Below are 17,554 nucleotides of genomic sequence, written 5' to 3' on the forward strand. Positions count from 1 at the left end.
TACTTTTAAATTGTCACATTCCAGGGCCCAAGATTCATCAAATTTTGGAATCCCTAAATGTCATAGCGGTAAAAATATAAAGGATCGAGGATTATGAAGTGATAAGTCGTAAAACCAAGGAAGTGACCCATTTTTTGTTGATACCCTCGAACTCCAAAAGCATCGACTGGCGAAGTTTAATTATTCTTAATCTCTTGGTATCTTTATTATTTAACTTAAATATTTCAAAATGAATAGATATAAAATTTTGAAGTAGGTCATTGTGGCCTACTTTTTCATTGACACATTCCAAGAAACCATGATCCATCAACTAATAAGTGTTGATGCTTTGTATTTAATATACCCCGCTAAACGTTTTGAAAATGAATAGCCATAAAATTCAAAAGTAAGTCACCTAGTTGTAATGTGACACGCTCCCAGGCCTTAAGATGCACCAACTGACAAATTTGTCTATTCTATGCTTCCCACTATCGAAAACATACATCAAAACAATTTAAACGAATAGCTGCTAAATTCAAAATGTAGGTGACTATGGCGTATTTGAAGTTTGATATATCGCAAAGACCCAAGATGCTTAAACTGACAAGGTTTGATAATCATTAAAGATGAAAAACACGGACCTCCAAAACATCAGAGGTGGGATCAGGTGCCATGGAGGAGTGAGCATCCCCTGACGACCGGTCACACCCGCCGTGTGCTCCTTGTCATGATCGGGTAATAACGGAAAAATCCGTCAACAATTCAGTGTGTAAATAATGGACTAACAATAAGTATAAAAAACGTCAGTCAGCATTTGAATCAATGATAAATTGTATTTGCTGACAAGGTCATTGTATCGACCATAGAACCACGAAATTATGATTTTAAACGAGACTGCTGATATTCTTGTTTCATCAACTTGTTTGTCAATGATTTACCTCGTTTTAGAAATTGTACATACGTAGAGCATGCTCTTGCGTATCGAATCAACTGAGAGATGAAATATATGGAAATAACCAACAGTATTCAAGCTCAAAAGTCCATTATACAATACAAAATAGGAGCAGACCAAACACGGACCTCCAAACATCAGAGGTGGGATCAGGTGCCATGGAGGAGTGAGCATCTCCTGCCGACCGGTCACACCCGCCGTGTGCTCCTTGTCATGATCGGGAAATAACGGAAAAATCCGTCGACAATTCAGTGTGTAAATAATGGACTAACAATTAGTATGAAAAACGTCAGTCAGCATTTGATTCAATGATAAATTGTATTTGCTGACAAGGTCATTGTATCGACCATAGAACTTATGATGACTTTAAACGAGACAGCTGATATTCTTGTTTCATCAACTTATTTGTCAATAATTTACCTCGTTTTAGAAATTGTACATACGTAGAGCATGCTCTTGCGTATTGAATCAACTGAGAGATATATACCCCGTATGCAGGTGATGAAGGTATATTGCTGCATAAGTAAGGGAAGTTGACGATTGAAAAGTTAAAGTCATCATGTTTATCATAAAGCTTGGTTGTTAGATTACCATTAACATCTTTTTCAAGTAAAATATCCAAATATGAAACAGATGTATCAGACTCTGTGGTATCTTTTATCTCAAATTCACAAGGATATATCGTATCGACATAAGAATGAAAATAGCCATTGTTAATTGACAATACGTCGTCGATATATCTAAATGTCGAGTTGAAGGCCACAGCAAGTGTTTTCTTCTTTTCACGTACAAGATTTTGGACAAATTCTGCTTCATATGAATACAAAAAAAGGTCTGCTAATAACGGGGCGCAATTGGTACCCATGGAAATTCCAATAGATTGTTGGAAGACCTGGTCTTTAAAAACCACATAGATATTGTCAATCAGAAACTCAAGCATCTTTTTAATGTCAACTTCAGAGTACTTGTGTGTACAATCAGAATGTTTTTTAACAAAATAATGACCAATGACAAGGTAAGTAAATTTACAATTTCCATTTTTATTGAAAAAGTAGCTGTCAGTTATATCAAAAAGCTTGGATTTTAATTTATCGTGGGGAATGGTTGTGTATAAAGTTGAAAAGTCGTAAGTTTTAAGCTGTTGATTTTGGTAAAATCTTGTGATTTCAAATTATCCAAAAGTTCCTTGGAATTTTTAAGTATCCACATCTGATTTACATCACTTCTCGAATATATTGTTGCACAGTACTCTTGAAGTTTCTCCTTCACTACTGTTAATATTTTAGTGAGGAGTAAAGAAAGAGGCTTGGTTGAACATTTACTGGAACCCGATATGTATCTTTGTTTGGTAGGATTTTTATGAAGTTTCGGAATCCAATATAGATATGGTAATTCAATTAATTTTGGTTGTTTGGAATATTAAAAATATTCATACCTGATATATGATTTTGAAGAATTTCTTCCTTAGAAAGAGAACTATGAAATAAAAGCTGTAAAAATTGAATTCAGGTCACTGTGACCTAGTTTTAAGTTTACACACCACAAGATGCATGCATCACCTGACAATGTTTGATGATTTTAAACCTCATAGTATGCAAAATATTTGACTAAAATGTTTTGAAAATGAATAGCAATAATATTGTCACCTACTGTTTATTTGGCACCTTTCAAGGCCCCAGGATGCATCAAGTGACATGTTTTGAGGATCTTAGACATCAAAGTGTCTAAAATATCCATCAAAAACAATTTGTAAGTAAATAGCTGCAAAATTGAAGAAGTTAGATCACCATGACCTATTTTGGGGAAGATGTAATCCAGATCTTAATGTGCATCAGCAGACAAGATTTTCTGATGTTGAAGTTAAATGGTATAAGGCCCAGTGATTCTTTAGATAAAGAAGTTTTAATAATCACTACTTTTTTTTTTATATTTCCCTAATTATATTCCATTGTTTATTGGTCACATTCCTATTTTTAGAAGAAATGAAACCCATGGCCCAAGGAACTGAGATGACTTCAGCTTTTCCATTATTGACTTTCCTTATTTATATGGTAATATTCCACTGTCACTTGCATATTGTGTCTCCCAACTTAATCAATATGCAAGAGCATGCTCCGAGTACGATCGATTTTCAAACCGAAGAGACCTACTGACAAATAAGTTGATATTACAGTGACTTCAACAACTTCTACCGTTCACGGTAGCTCAGTCGGTAGAGCGCTCGCTCCGTAACCGGGAGGTCGTGAGTTCGAATCTCGGCCGCGACTGACCTAAGTCGATAAAAAATGGGTAGCAGTTCCTTCGCCATGCGCTCGGCACTTTGAAGTGAAAGTTGCGGGTCCTTCGGATGAGACCTTAAAAACCGAGGCCCCGTGTCACGACAGGCGTTGGCACGATAAAGATCCCTCACTGCTCAATGGCCCTGAGTGCCGAGTAAAGGTCAAAATTTGAAGCCCTTCACCGGTATATGGTGACGTCTCTATATGAGTGAAAAATTCTCGAATGGGACGTAAAACAACATACAATCAATCAATCAATCAACAACTTCCTTTAAAGTCGGCATTTAAAATAATGACCTTGTTTGCAAATACAGCCTTTCATTGGGTCATATTTTGACTGACATATTTCATACCAATTTTAAGGCCATTGTTTTATACTAGATTTGACTGGATTATTCTTACCTGATCAATACATAGGGTCCACAGCTTGTGACCGGTTGACAGGGGATGCTTACTGTTCTTAGACACGGGATATTTCCGCTGGAATATTCAGGGGTTCGTGTTTTATGCCTTGTTCCCAAATATGTATTGTTAGGTTTTTTGAAAATAAACACTGTTAGTCATCTTCATCTTGTTTTTTCTTAACTATTTACTATTTGGCTCAGAAAAGATAACAAGAGGCCCATGGGCTACAATGTTCTCCTGAGTCTCCTTGTCTTAGCTGTTCTTTTTTTTCTCCAAACAAAAAATCTTTTATTATATATTGTGGTCCCACCCTATCCTACTTGGGTAATGACATAATGTAATTTGAATTCACACATCCTGTGGATGCTTCTTGATCTTTATGACTAACATGGCCTTGCTGTTCTGCAGATGTAAACGGTAACAATTGCTCCCTGATTTTAGGCCTTCTCAACCCAAGGATCCATAGTTTGAAAATATTAATCTGCTAATGTAGGAATGTTTCCATATAAATGTGATTTGGCCCTGCTAGTTCTCAAAAGAATTTCTAAAACCCTTTTATATATTCAACTTCTACATTTTGACTTCTATTATTGCCTCAACTTACCCCTAGGGACCATGATTTGAACACTCTTGAATCTGCAAACCTGAGGATGCTTAACCAGTCATGATTCAACTATTTTTTAGACTTTAAAACAACTTATCCTTAAATTATTATGTAAAATTTTGATCCCCTATTGAGCCCAAACCTACCCTCATGGACCATACTTTGATCAAAACTAAATCTGCAATCCAGGACGCTTGGATATTTTGATATATCACTAATCAAGACCAGGCGTGTTTTTAAAGGGTGTACCATCTTATATGCCATTTTATCTATTCATACCTTTATTTTTTCATTATGTATTTTAATATCATTATAAGGGATATATTAAAATACGGACGTGTAACTTTTTTACGTATTTGGTTAATTCGTTTGGTATTGTAATAAATGCCCATTTACGAAAATTAGTTTTATTTTATATTTTGCAAAAATCAGAGCAGACTAGACTCATGGATGGAGATAATAAATTATATTGAGGAAAGTCAAAGACATTGGTATAAATGACGAAACATTGCGTTGTTGTGTTATTTAAATTAGGACTCCATTGGAAATAAACTCTCGAGCTTTAATGGGATATCCTGGTATCTTCTAGTCACAGTAATTATAATATTTAATATTAATGGCCCTAATCATGGTCTTGTTGTTCTTGAGGTGATTTTCATTTATATTACCATGAAAAAGTATAATGCCCTCTTGGAGCCCTATTATCCCCTGGGGTTATAATTTGATCTAAACTGGATCTGCACTACCTGGGGATCATTAACCCATCGTCCTGTATTCTGCCTTTTTTGAGATTTGTTTTAGCTTTTTTTTTCCTTTAATATACATTTCCATGTAAAACTTTGATTCCCTATTGTGGCTCCACCTACCCCCGAGTTCCATGACTTGAACAAATTCAAATCTAAACTATGTCAGAAAGCTTTCATCTTTTCTGGCCCAGTGATTCATGAGAAGATATTTAAATGTTCCATATTTCTTAATCATCTCCAATTATATGAGTCTGTAACCCTTTATTTGAAGAAGCTTGAATCTCCTTTAACCAAAGATGCTTTCTGGCAAGTTTGGTTGGATTTGGCTCAGGTGAGCTTAAAAACAATTTTTTATGATTATGGAAGAAGTAACTTGTAAACACCTTTCACATTTCTCATATATCTTTAGTAGTTCTTTGATCAACAGAAAATTGCAAATGAAGTAGAAAAAAGTTAATTTGTGTATCCATACATGACCAAATAAAAAGATTTTTTCTTAAATGATTTTATTCATTTCTATAACCATATGTCATACACCAAAACACATTTCATTCATACAGCATCTGTTCCAAATCCAGCTCATCTACATTCAAATATACATTGCAATTTAGCAAATTGTAAAAATAGCAGAATTATTTTATACAAGACTGGATTCATTAAAGTCAAACTCAACAGATCATACTGAAATATACGAGCTCCAATATAGAGTCGACTATATAAGGTTTAATTTAAAGACAAAAAATGTCACCCCTTTTCCTTTAAGATACCAGTAATTTTACAGTGAATTGTTTCCAGGTTGTTCCAGGAATGTGAAGACAAATTACAATCCTCTGTGTTGTTTAAGTTCTCTAATTCTGATAAAGTTTGTCGTAACACTACCACCAACTCCTTTACCTGCATCCCCAGCTGTTTAAAAAAAAAATATGAAATATGAAAACGACTTAATATTTTTACAGAGATTTCTCAATAAAGTACCACTGAAACTCGTCTCCTGAAATTAAAAATAAAGGATGTCTTCCTTATCTTTACCTTTGTAGTTATTTTACTATCATTGTCCATTAGTCTTGGTCTCTTACTACTGGGCTAAAAAAGAAACAATTCGAAATCAATCAGAAATTCCTAAATTCACACAATTTATATGAGTATCTACAGTTGCTTTTACACATATAAAATTGATTTTTGCAACAAATCATTCAAAAGTAATACTTTTTTTTATTTGGCATATTTAGATTAGAACTACAAACAAGTAATCTGATACTGAATATAAATTTCAAGAAAGTTAATAATCCACAGGTGCAGCACACATCGCAGACATAATTATGTTGATCAGAAAAGCTTACTTTAGTCTTTGACTCAGGTGAGCTAAAAATATTGTACACATTATGCACCATTTTGGATATTTTAGCACTCTAAGATTACCTCATTTTTTGTCTTTATGGTGTCATTTCTTTCTCTGTTAACATTTGAATCAGGGGGTGGTTCCATTCTCAAGAACTCCAGTCGGCTCAACTCTTCACAGGTGTGTGGTATCTAAAAGAAAATAATTAAAGAATATATTCCTTTTTCACTGTCACTTCGGCCAACAGTTCTAGACGATCTTTCTCGAGATTAACATTAATTCATCAGTTACTGTCAGTCTAACCATTAATAGGTGATTATCAATGTTTACAGAAAACTATATGGATTTAATGGTAAAATGTTTTCTCTGCACTGGTCAGCATAACACTTTCAGTTCTAAATCTTTACATTCCTGTAGTTTAAGTATTAGTTTTTTTAATCAGAAATGTTGCAATTCTTATTCAAAACTGGTAGGAAATTGTTATCCCTTTTTACATATTCTACAGGCAACCAAGTTCATAACCACGCCTGGTTTAATGCTTACCAACTAATTACATCTTTAAATTTACACATTTAAGTTTATAATCATACTGTAATACGAATTCACATAATAGTACAGTTCACAATTCAATGTTACTTCACCTTGCTAAGAAACTGAACCACAAAGTCTTGAAGCTGAGGTTGTTGATCAATACAATCTGGAACCACAGATTCATGTATTGTGTTCTCAGCAAACTGTGTAAATGCAGATAACCCATGGTGGTGAATGAAAAGGTCAGGCGAGGTCAAGGTCATCACAAAGAGGTCAGAAAACTTCTTCAAAATCTGAGGCTGCTGAAAATTCATTTCAGAAAAATGTCACATAAGTTACTAATGTTGGTTCCTCTCTTTTTAAAGGTCAAATATAATATTTTTTTGAAAATACAAAATTATTCATAATTATCAGCCTTTGGAGCAATATGAATGACATTATATGGTCTGTTTAATTTTTTTGTCACCAATGTCATCACTAGTCGTCGTTTAAATTTACCTGTGCGACAAGTGGAGCTTTTTTGTAAATTGCTTCTCTCCCTTGTTGCGTGACGTCATAAGAGACAACGAGAAATAGAGAGTACAAACTATATTACAGGTTTTGGAACATTATTGTTTGCGAGCTGGTGCTATGTGCACTTATCACTGTACCAATTAATCGGGAGAAGGCCTGAGTTATTTCTAAGAACCCAAAATTGGGGGAAATATGGACATTAAAATTGAAAAGATATGGTTTTGAACCCAATCAACATGCGAAGCTTTCTGAGCGACATTTTTACATGAACCAGTTTACAGTTTAATTAAATATAAAATGACCCACACAGTTCTTGGTTCTATTTCAAAATTTATATTGTATTTTAGCTTGACAGTTTGGGTATTTATAGCTGCAATACTGTTTGGAGGGAAAGGTTTTTCGGATTTTCATTACTACACATGATGGAAGAATATTCCCGAGGCGCTGATATACCCATCCGACAAATCTGTGATAAACTGATAAACGAGATGTCTGTGGAGTAGGAAATACTAGTAATAAAGGAAATGTCATTTGCATGTTTTTTTTCCTTATGTACATAAATGTTTTTCTTTCAAATAAATAAGAAAATTGTTTAGCATGGTGACAGAATCAATATCCAGGGGGAAGGGGGGCAGACTGAATATGGGGGGAAGGGGAATAATTGATAAGTCAAAAAGATGCTTGATAAAATTTTAACAAGCAAAAAAATAAATCCAAAGTTTGAAACTCTGAAAACCTTAAAAAAAATGAAAAAGGGGAGGGGTGACGTAATCTATTTCTGACTAAAAAATTGGATAAAGTGAGGTTTGAGAGATTGACCGTACTGTAACAAAATGGGGAGGGGGTTGTTACCAGCCTTTCATGAAAATTTTCATTTTAAATTATAGGTAAGGAGTTACTTCTAGGAAAAAAGTAAAGGTAACAAGATGTGTTTGTGAAACACTGATGCCCCCGTATGGCAGCTTATGACGAAGGTTAAAGTAAAGTTTCTCAAATGCAAGTCAAAATCCAGGCCAAAAGATGAAAAATGTTGGTACCAAAAGAAAGGTCTTGTCTCGAGGAATATACCTGTGAAATTTGAAAGCCCTAGCTGCAACTGTTCAAAAGTTATGGCGAAGATTAAAGTTTTTTAAAAGTAAGTAAAACGTCATGGTCAAAGGGTCAAAGTGGTTGGTATCCAAAGGAAGGTCTTGTCACAAGGATTACATATGTGAAGTATGAAAGCCCTAGCACCAACCATTCCAAAGTTATGGCCAAGGTTAAAGTTTTTCAAAAGTAGGTCAAACTCCTAGGTCAAAGTCAAAAGGTCAAAGTGGTTGGTATCCAGAGGAAGGTCTTGTCATAAGGAATACACATGTGAAGTTTGAAACCCCAAGCACCAACTGTTCAAAAGTTATGGCCAAGGTTATAGTTTTTCAAAAGTAGGTCAAACTCCAAGGTCAAGGTCAAAGTTGTTGATATTCAAAGGAAGGCCTTGCCACAAAGAATACACTTGTGAAGTTTGAAACCTCAAGCACCAACTGTTCAGAAGTTATGGCCAAGGTTAAAGTCTCATAAAATCTTGTTAAAGGTCAAACTCCAAGGTCAAGGTCAAAAGGTCAAATATGATGGTACCTAAAAAAAGGTCTTGTCACAAGGAATATACATGTGAAATATGAAAGTCAAAGCTCCAACCAATCAAAAGTTATGGGCAAGGTTAAAGTTGACAACAGACAGCAGACAACAGATAAACAGACAAACAGACAGAACAAAAACAATATACCCCCGGGATCTTTCGATCCGGGGGCATAAAAAGCAAGAATTTAATTCTAGGAAAAAGTCAGGGGAGCACCCCCTCCCCCGATACTTCGTACCTGTAAGACATTTTCCACGGATATTACACAGATTTTGTGATTTCATTCTACCAAGCAAAAATTCCTTCTCACGCATAAAAAAAAAGTTATCAGACATACGTTATTTTGTTTTCTATAGTATACTTTATATAGGGAAAAAATTGCCGAGCACCCGGCTCCTACGGCCATGCAATGTAAAAAAAAATAAAAGAAGAATTATATATGTATATGTTTTCATCCGTTACAGTTCTAATGCTATGATGAATATGAAACAATACATAAAATCAATTTTCCTAACATTTTTCTGAAATATTGAGTGCTTAGTGAAAGGGATTGAATACCAGTTATGTATATTCGCTAGGTATTGCGATTGTGTTATTTTCATTTCCACTTTCACCATCACCTGCTTTGGACAATATTAACAGAATTGGTTGAAGAATAATCATTTACAACTTACGTACTTTCCTTGATTGGCTCAAACATGTAGGGTCTTTTCTTAACTAAAAGATCTACCTCTGGTATATATCACCTCAGTTTCACTGTCGCTAAAATTTGCCTTTTTTTTTAATGATAATCGAGAGCACTATACTATATTTATATTACTAGATATTATCGTTTTCTGATGTTGATGTCTATTGTGACGTCACAAAAAGGGGAAGTAACTCTATTGATAGTGTTATTTTTAGCGGTTTTTAAACAGGTAAACAAAGAAAACAACGAGGTTAAAAAATTTACGAATATTGTGGTTCCCTCTTATTAACTATTATTTACAACATTATATCATTTGCAAGTGTATCTATTTCCTTTGAATTTGACCTTTAAATATTTTTGGAATGCATTACTGAACATTTGCAGTGAAGTGACCTACAGTAAAAAGGTGACTCCTTTGATTATTAATGTAAGGAAACTTTGTCATAAAAGTTCACATCAACAAAAAATATTTACCTCTAGGTTATTATTATGTTGGAAAAATAAGTTATCAACTTTGAAGTCTCCTTCAAACATTTTGTCTGTTAGTTTTGTCTTTTTTTTTGATATAAAAAAATGTTAAAGATTGATTTGGCAGGTACCTCTGGAGTTGCTGTAAGCCTGATTTTACCAAAGGACTTCAGAAAACAGACAATGGTAAGATGTAGGTGGCTGGAACAGCCTTGTAGTAACAGGAAACTCATTACAGATAGAATCTATAAACAAAGAGAAATGTCCATTAATATGCTTAAACTCTAGTTCCTGTTGAGGACAAGACTCCTTTTATTGAAATAAATGTATATCACAATTAAGTGTTTCAAAGCATGAAAAAAGTCTCTATATAACTCAATACAGAGTAACATTTGACATGTTTTTTTCAGAATTTCCCTAAGAATGCACAAGTATAATTTTGACTTTAATAGAATCTACCTCTTCTCTAGTTTTGAAGTTTTTTAGATCTTTTTAACCTCATTGCAAACTGAACATACAGAAATACAACTTAGCACTAAAAGAAAAAGATTTACAATACCTTCAGGAGAACATCATTCTCCATAAGAGTGGAGAGATGTGAACTGAGTAATACGAGTCTCTGGAGACACAGCTCGAGTAGTGACGAGTCTGTCCAGTCTGAGATAAACATCTCTCTCCACACCTGACTGACACTGTCTGTAAGGGACATTGTCATGGCTGACTGGACAGCCAATCCAATTGTATCATTGTTGTTCATTAACTCACACAGGCAGGAAACAGAATTCAACTGAGACAAGAAAAAAAAATAAAAGAAATTAATATAAATGTTGAATTTTTGGAAACCAATTTTAAAGCAGCAATAATAAATGCATACAAAAATACCATTTTGCATTGATGTAAACTACAAAATTGAGATAAGTTCAAATGTTGCTCTTTGAAATAGACTTTAGAAAGAATCACCTACATTTAGAAAAATTCCTCATCTAGTATACTGACCATTCTGTAGAAGTCTTGTTGAGTCTTTTCTGAGGCAACTGTAAACTCCTGCAGAATTTTGGAACATTTTTCTGACACTTTCTCCACCAGATTCTGATTGTTCTCGTCAGAGAAACTGGGTAGACAGCAGGATAAAACATACAGCAAGGAGAGGTCCTCTTCTGAGCTTAATCTTCTTATCAACTCGGTCTGAAACATAGCAGGTGATATCAGGTAGATCAATTTGTAACACTACATGAACACAAGCTTTATATCACAGATTTTTTTCAGCACCTTAAAGCACTTATATGTAGTATATTGTAACTATTAAGATGAAAAAGTTTTCATGAAACACAGTTATCAAAGAAACAATGTAATTATAAGTAATATCTGGAATTATCTGACTATAATTTTTATTAACAGTTCGGATTTTCTTGTGTTAGTGACAAACAACACTCTGACCTGTTAATTGTAGTTTAATCTATTTATTGTAGAGAACACTGTATCTACAGGGTTGTCCCTAAGACTCGGCTAGGGAATTTTCCCACTGATAATCCAGGGATCGAGATTAAATGTTGTCCGATTGCCCAGGGCAAGTAAAATCTAAGTTCAGGCAAGTGAAACTGTCAACATACTTGTCTGATCTGGCAAGTGAATTTTTCTGATAGAAATGTAGATTACATTAGTTTATAAATAAAACAATTAATAAAAAAATTGATTTCCACCAGGTACGTGCCTGACATTTTTTTTTGCATTTGGAATCCCTCGGTAGCATTCTATATCATACACGTAATTTCATTTGATAATTGGGTTCCTTATTGTTTTCTTTCATGGTAATTATGCTCTATGTCTAACAGCTCTGTTGCCTACTTATTAGGAAATATTAAGATTACTTATTCACTCAAAGAATACAAATAACACAAGGTATCCTGATCAAGACATGTACATTTCGTAGCAAGTGTCTACCTTTAGTTATCTTTTCTGAATCAAAATTCAGAAAAGGATCTTTCCGAAAATAATTTTTAGAAGTATGAATTTTATTAGTAAAGAAAACAAGAGGGGGCTGGGTTTTTGCTGGATGGCTGTGTGTGTTTCCAAGTTAGATTGACAAGGACAGTGGTAAACATTGAATTTCATGTACAAACATAGCATTGAATTGTTTTTTCATGTAGCTCAACCTGCCAAATAGACAGTTAGTGTATCTGGTCATACTTTATTCTTATCATATAGACATTTCCAGCAATGATTTGTTATTTTCTTCTTTCTTAAATTTGAGCAACCAAGTTTTGCAGTCGGGCAATTCAAAGTTTGAGATTACTTGCCCTTTGGTCAAGTTAATCTAAAAGTTAATGTCTATCCCTGTAATCACGTAATTCCCCAGTTGTTCAAATATTCCCCATCAACCACTTGTTAGGGGAGGATCATCTGATCCCCCTTTACTTTTTTTAATGCCCCCTACTATTTCAATTCTTATGGTCAACCCTGATCTACAAACTGAACTCTGTGAAATTTTTCCAACGCTTAGACTTTAATCTCATGCAAAATATACTGTCTACATCACTATTTGATGTTCAATGTGTCACTGAACAACATAATACCAAATGAATTTCTAAGTTATTAATGAGTTTGCATTATTGCTGCTTCATATAAATTGTTGAGGCGAGAAGTTACCTGATGTTCCGAGGACAGGCACTTAATTAATCGAACAACCAATGAAAGTAGTGGGGACTCAAGGTCAAAGGACCAACACTGCTTCATCACTTCAAGTAAAAAGGTCACATGATCTCGACAAAGGTCAGCTGAGCCATACCTACAATATAAAAAAAACCTTTTGATTCCATCAGTATCAGTATGAATGGAACTAGATAACATCTTTACTTTCCTTTTTTTCCACTCTTTTAATTTACCTAATATGTGTGGTATTTACAGTTTCAAATAAACATCCTCAAAATTAAGCAAAGGTTTACACCATTTGTAAAGCATTATACTACCACTTGTAAAGTTTTATACCACTTGCAAAGCTTATATTATACTTTTGTCACCAAAGCTGTAGATGCAATTTTCTAGCTGAGACCTCCCCCTACTCTAGTGCTTATTCAATTTGAATGTGAACCTGTGTGATTTATGCACTTTGATTAGCAAAAAATATCACTCTAGAATTGAATATCAGATTCATTTCATTACAAATATGTTATTAATAAACACAAACCTGATGATAAAGCACCAGATATCCTCAGCTAGTAGATGACACCAGAAGTCATGTGACAGAGCGTTTTCAAACAGAATTCCTTCCTATTAAAGATAAACATATAAATAATTTTGTTTGGATGGTCTAAAACTTCTTTGGTAAATGTTAAATGCAAGTTTTACTTTCCTTTAAAATTGCTAGTATTTTCAGTGGCAGCGTGCAAATAGAAGTTTTTCTCTCAAAAAAGCCAACTTCATTTAAGCGTGGTTGTAGTTGCATATTTTGTTTTACTCACAGCTCTAAGGAAATGTTTAGCAGATAAAGATCCAAGGAATGCACATAATCTGGTGCAGCACACCTCATACAAGATAACCTCCCTGAAATATCAAACACAAAAACTGAAATATGTACAAGACTACTGTATATCTTCATTGAGGTGTTTGTAAAAATAATAAAAGTGATGCAATATTTGTCTTCAAGTCTTTTTATCCCCTTGCAACATAGGTTGAATTGGGTTAGTGAGTTTGTGCCTAGCAGAAGTAATAATTTATTATTTGGGATGGATGTGCTCTCTTGTAAGGGGATGCTTTGCTTTTTGGTGCCCTTGTTTTCAAGTTGATGTTAAGGACCTGTACAAACTCAAAATGCTATGTAACATTTTACAAAGAGTTTCACAGTTGTTTGGGAATGATGTTATGAAAGGTTCCTGTTAACTCAAATTTGAACACAGTTCATCCATTCTCCAATAAACAATACCATGTAAATAAGAATACTAACTTCAACTATCATTTTAAGTAAGTTATTGGCACCAAATTGTGGTACTAGAGTGTTCCATGTAATGCATGTGTCACCTGCTAAAGCAACATAAAGGATACACTCAGATAAAACTGTGGTGTGGTCAAGATAGATCCCCCAAATGTTCAAGGGGTATGTAATGTATTCCATGCATGACAGAATTTCAATCATGCAACCAATTTGTCCATGCAATGATTTCTTAGCCTTTTTTGTGATTTTTAGATTCAGAGAACAGTGGTACCCTGCTTTAAGGGTCTTATCTGTTTGGGGCGCAAACAACAATTAATCCAAACAAATACTGCACGTCCTGATATTATTTTTTTTTAAAAATAGATTGATCAAAATCATCTGCAGAAATAACAATTTTCTAGAAGCATACCCATTCTTAAAAGTGTATGTTGGAAATCTAAGATTTTTTTTCCTAGAAGCATTCTTAAAAGTATTTGTTAGAAATCTAACCTTTCTGGTTTTGCTGACAACATTGAGTCTGTAAGGACAATAGGCAAGTTAAGCTCTTTACTGCCTGAAAAAATATCAGAATATTCAATATGTGTTAAATGTTTTTGACAGATTTGGCGATCTAAGATTTTTCTTCCGTATTTTGTGTTTTCTTTTTTTATTGATAAAATGTAAATGGAATATCCATTGATGTTAAGGAAATTTACAGAAAATGGTCACCCATACATTTTGAGGTTGTTTTGAACACAACATCAATCACACTTAATCTGTCTTCATCTTCTGGATGTAATTTTGGATCCACCCACTGGTCTTGTACATCATCTGTGGAAACAATGGGACAGATTCTAACAAGAGGCCCATCAGCCACATTGCTCACCTGAGCACTATGGCCAGGGAAAAGCAGAAATCAGTTCAGTATTGAAAAGTTAAAATATAAATTTTAAAGAAGGGGGGGGGGGGGGGGGGGCATGATTTAAACACTCTTGAAACTACATTACCTGAACATGCTTCCAAATTAATATGATCATGGCTTTGCTGTTCTTGAAAACAAGATTTCAAATGATTTTTTTCTTTTATATTTCTATGTATAATTTTTAATTTTGATCACCCATTGTGGCCTCTCCCTACCCCTGGGGGTCATGATTTGAACAAACTTTAATCTACACTACATGAGGATGCTTCCATATAAATATGACCAATCAATACTTTGTTGTTCGAGAAGAAGATATTTAAAAATTTACAGACGGACAGACAGACGACAGACAAAATATGATCAGAACAGCTAACTTGAGCCTTCAGCTCAGGTGAGCTAAAAATTAACTCTGAAAATTAGCAGGATTCAATGAGCATAGTCAACAATCTCGTATTCATTATCATATCCAATACATCTGTATTCTCACTTGAGATTGCCACATTTTGTTGTAAGTGATTCAGAAGACTTTACAATTTTATCTAAATTCCAAAATTTTGGCACTATCTGTCTCAAGCCTGGGTCTAAATGAAGCAAGACTTGAACATGTGACATGGAAAGCACAAGGTAAATATCATGCATTATTTGTTAAACTTACAACAATTTCTCTTGATTTCACAAGAACATGAATTGATGCAGTTCTCAAAACATGAAAAATACATACATTTGAAATGATTCTTTCTGGTTACATTCAAGTTCCTTCTATTACACTTTCATATCAAAGGAGTGGAAAACTTTGCCATTTTTTAGTGACTGCACTACTCCATATTTATTTAAAGAATTAGTTATTTTTAAAACAATAAAAATACCCAGAGCCTAATTTTTCCTGCAGTATATGAACTAGAAAGATTTGCATTGCAAAGTTTGGTCTTCCTTTTAAAACCCTGTCCTTCCTGTGAGATGCATTTAAATTGTCAATACATGTAGAAAGTGTTTAGGAATGAATATTGTGAGGCAAAGGCTATTAAAAATATTATTAATAGATTATTTCTACATATCTGTCCTTCCTATTATAGGCATTTGAATTGAAAAATTTTCCCATATATTACTATGAAAACTTTTGATGCACCGTTGTGGACCCACCCTAAAATCCTCAAAAATGTGAATAGACAACACACGACAGAAGACGGACGGACGCTGGACACTTTTCTATCAAAAAAGCTCAATTGAGCCTTTGGCTCAGGTGGGCTAAAAATTGTTGCAAGAAAAAGATTCAATTTCAAGCTTCATCTTGAGACTTATTGGATCAAATGATAATTTTAAGAGTTATTGTTCTTGGCTGAGAAGCAAATATCCTTGAGTAAATTTTAAAAGGGAGATCAGCATTTTAACATTCTTCAAACATTTTCACTCTTGAGCACATGAAATTTTGCTGATTTTTTTTTTGTAGATTTTAATTATGTAGATTTTGAAAATGACTAACACTTGTATAGACACAAGAAATTAGATTGTTTAGGATAGACTTTTTGGCCTATAAGAGGAATGGATTACCCTTATCATTTTTAAATTTCTGTTATAATATTTTTGGAACCTTAAGTGGCATTTCTTGAACTATCAATCATCAATTTTTTCTGAGCTCTGAAAATCAGCATCTTTAGAAAAGAGAGGTAACTCTGTAACTCTTCATCAGAATGGTATTTAGTCTACTGACCTGGCATTTGAGGAAGAAATTCTAAAACCTTCAGTACAGTCTGTAGATGTGGAAAACTGTCTCCATCTGTCAAACTTCTGACTACAAAAGATAAGTGATAATGAATTTGTTTAACAAAATACATTATCATACATGTATATCTCGTGATCAATGTTTCTCTTTATCAATTTCAACAATAAGACTTGACAATAGGACTTGACAGTTATGCGAGAAGAAATCGTACAAATTGGTAGAGGACACATTTTTTTTACTCACAAAAGATTAAGATTTTTCCTCTATACTTTAATGTGAAGAGGAATTTTAAAGCTATATTGCATCTTTCATACAGTAAAACTCGTTTAGTACGAACACAGATATAGCGAATTTACGGATATAGCGAATTTTTCTTGGATCCCCAGCTATATAAATTTAACGAATTTCTTATACGGATATAACAAATTATGGATAGAGCGAAGTAATTTCACAGGTCCCAGTGACTTCGTTATTACCGAGTTTTACTGTATATGATGCTCAGGAGTGAAGATTCTAGCTTAAATCTGGGGTCAAAATTCTTAAATGTCAACAAAGAGCTAATTTCTCATTACATTTACTAAAGATGAAGGCTTAGTTTAGACCCGACCCTCCATGGCTAGCCAAAACAATATCTATACTTTTTTAATTCCTTTCACACATTAGATACAATATTTCACCATTGGTTTAAATTGGAAGCCATTTCAGAGAAGAAATAAACATGTTCTTGAGTTGATGAACAATGAAGGATGAAGAATAACAGACATGAGCAGGTACACAAGATCACTTAAGTGATTCAGGTGACAAAAAAATTAAGCTCATTCCAGGTAAGATCTTCATCATTCTCATTTAGTTAAAAGATGATATTTTGTAGTATTTATGATCCATT

At 33.9% G+C, this 17,554-nt stretch overlaps 1 protein-coding gene across 2 annotated transcripts in view; it reads right to left on the minus strand.

The window, feature by feature from the left end:
• Positions 1-5,455: 5,455 nt before the first annotated feature.
• LOC133173224 (FIGNL1-interacting regulator of recombination and mitosis-like) overlaps positions 5,456-17,554 on the minus strand; it is a 46,577-nt gene continuing 34,478 nt past the window's right edge. Inside the window, exons 13-25 of one of the 2 annotated variants that reach the window (XM_061308201.1) lie at positions 16,657-16,737; positions 14,762-14,857; positions 14,537-14,600; positions 13,578-13,659; positions 13,304-13,386; positions 12,766-12,904; positions 11,116-11,304; positions 10,679-10,906; positions 10,251-10,364; positions 6,946-7,134; positions 6,385-6,495; positions 5,995-6,048; positions 5,456-5,871 (exon numbers count right to left, since the gene is read on the minus strand). In XM_061308201.1, coding sequence (XP_061164185.1) covers positions 5,710-5,871; positions 5,995-6,048; positions 6,385-6,495; positions 6,946-7,134; positions 10,251-10,364; positions 10,679-10,906; positions 11,116-11,304; positions 12,766-12,904; positions 13,304-13,386; positions 13,578-13,659; positions 14,537-14,600; positions 14,762-14,857; positions 16,657-16,737 — 1,592 coding nt within the window. In that variant the 3' untranslated portion in view covers positions 5,456-5,709. Of the gene's footprint in view, positions 5,872-5,994; positions 6,049-6,384; positions 6,496-6,945; positions 7,138-10,250; positions 10,365-10,678; positions 10,907-11,115; positions 11,305-12,765; positions 12,905-13,303; positions 13,387-13,577; positions 13,660-14,536; positions 14,601-14,761; positions 14,858-16,656; positions 16,738-17,554 lie in introns of both variants that reach the window. The other variant, XM_061308200.1, reaches the window with a different exon arrangement.

The sequence above is a fragment of the Saccostrea echinata genome, unplaced genomic scaffold (genome assembly GCF_033153115.1).
Source record: "Saccostrea echinata isolate AGI-Se365-2 ecotype Australia unplaced genomic scaffold, CSIRO_AGI_Sech_v1 ptg000056l, whole genome shotgun sequence".
NCBI classification, from domain to species: domain Eukaryota; kingdom Metazoa; phylum Mollusca; class Bivalvia; order Ostreida; family Ostreidae; genus Saccostrea; species Saccostrea echinata.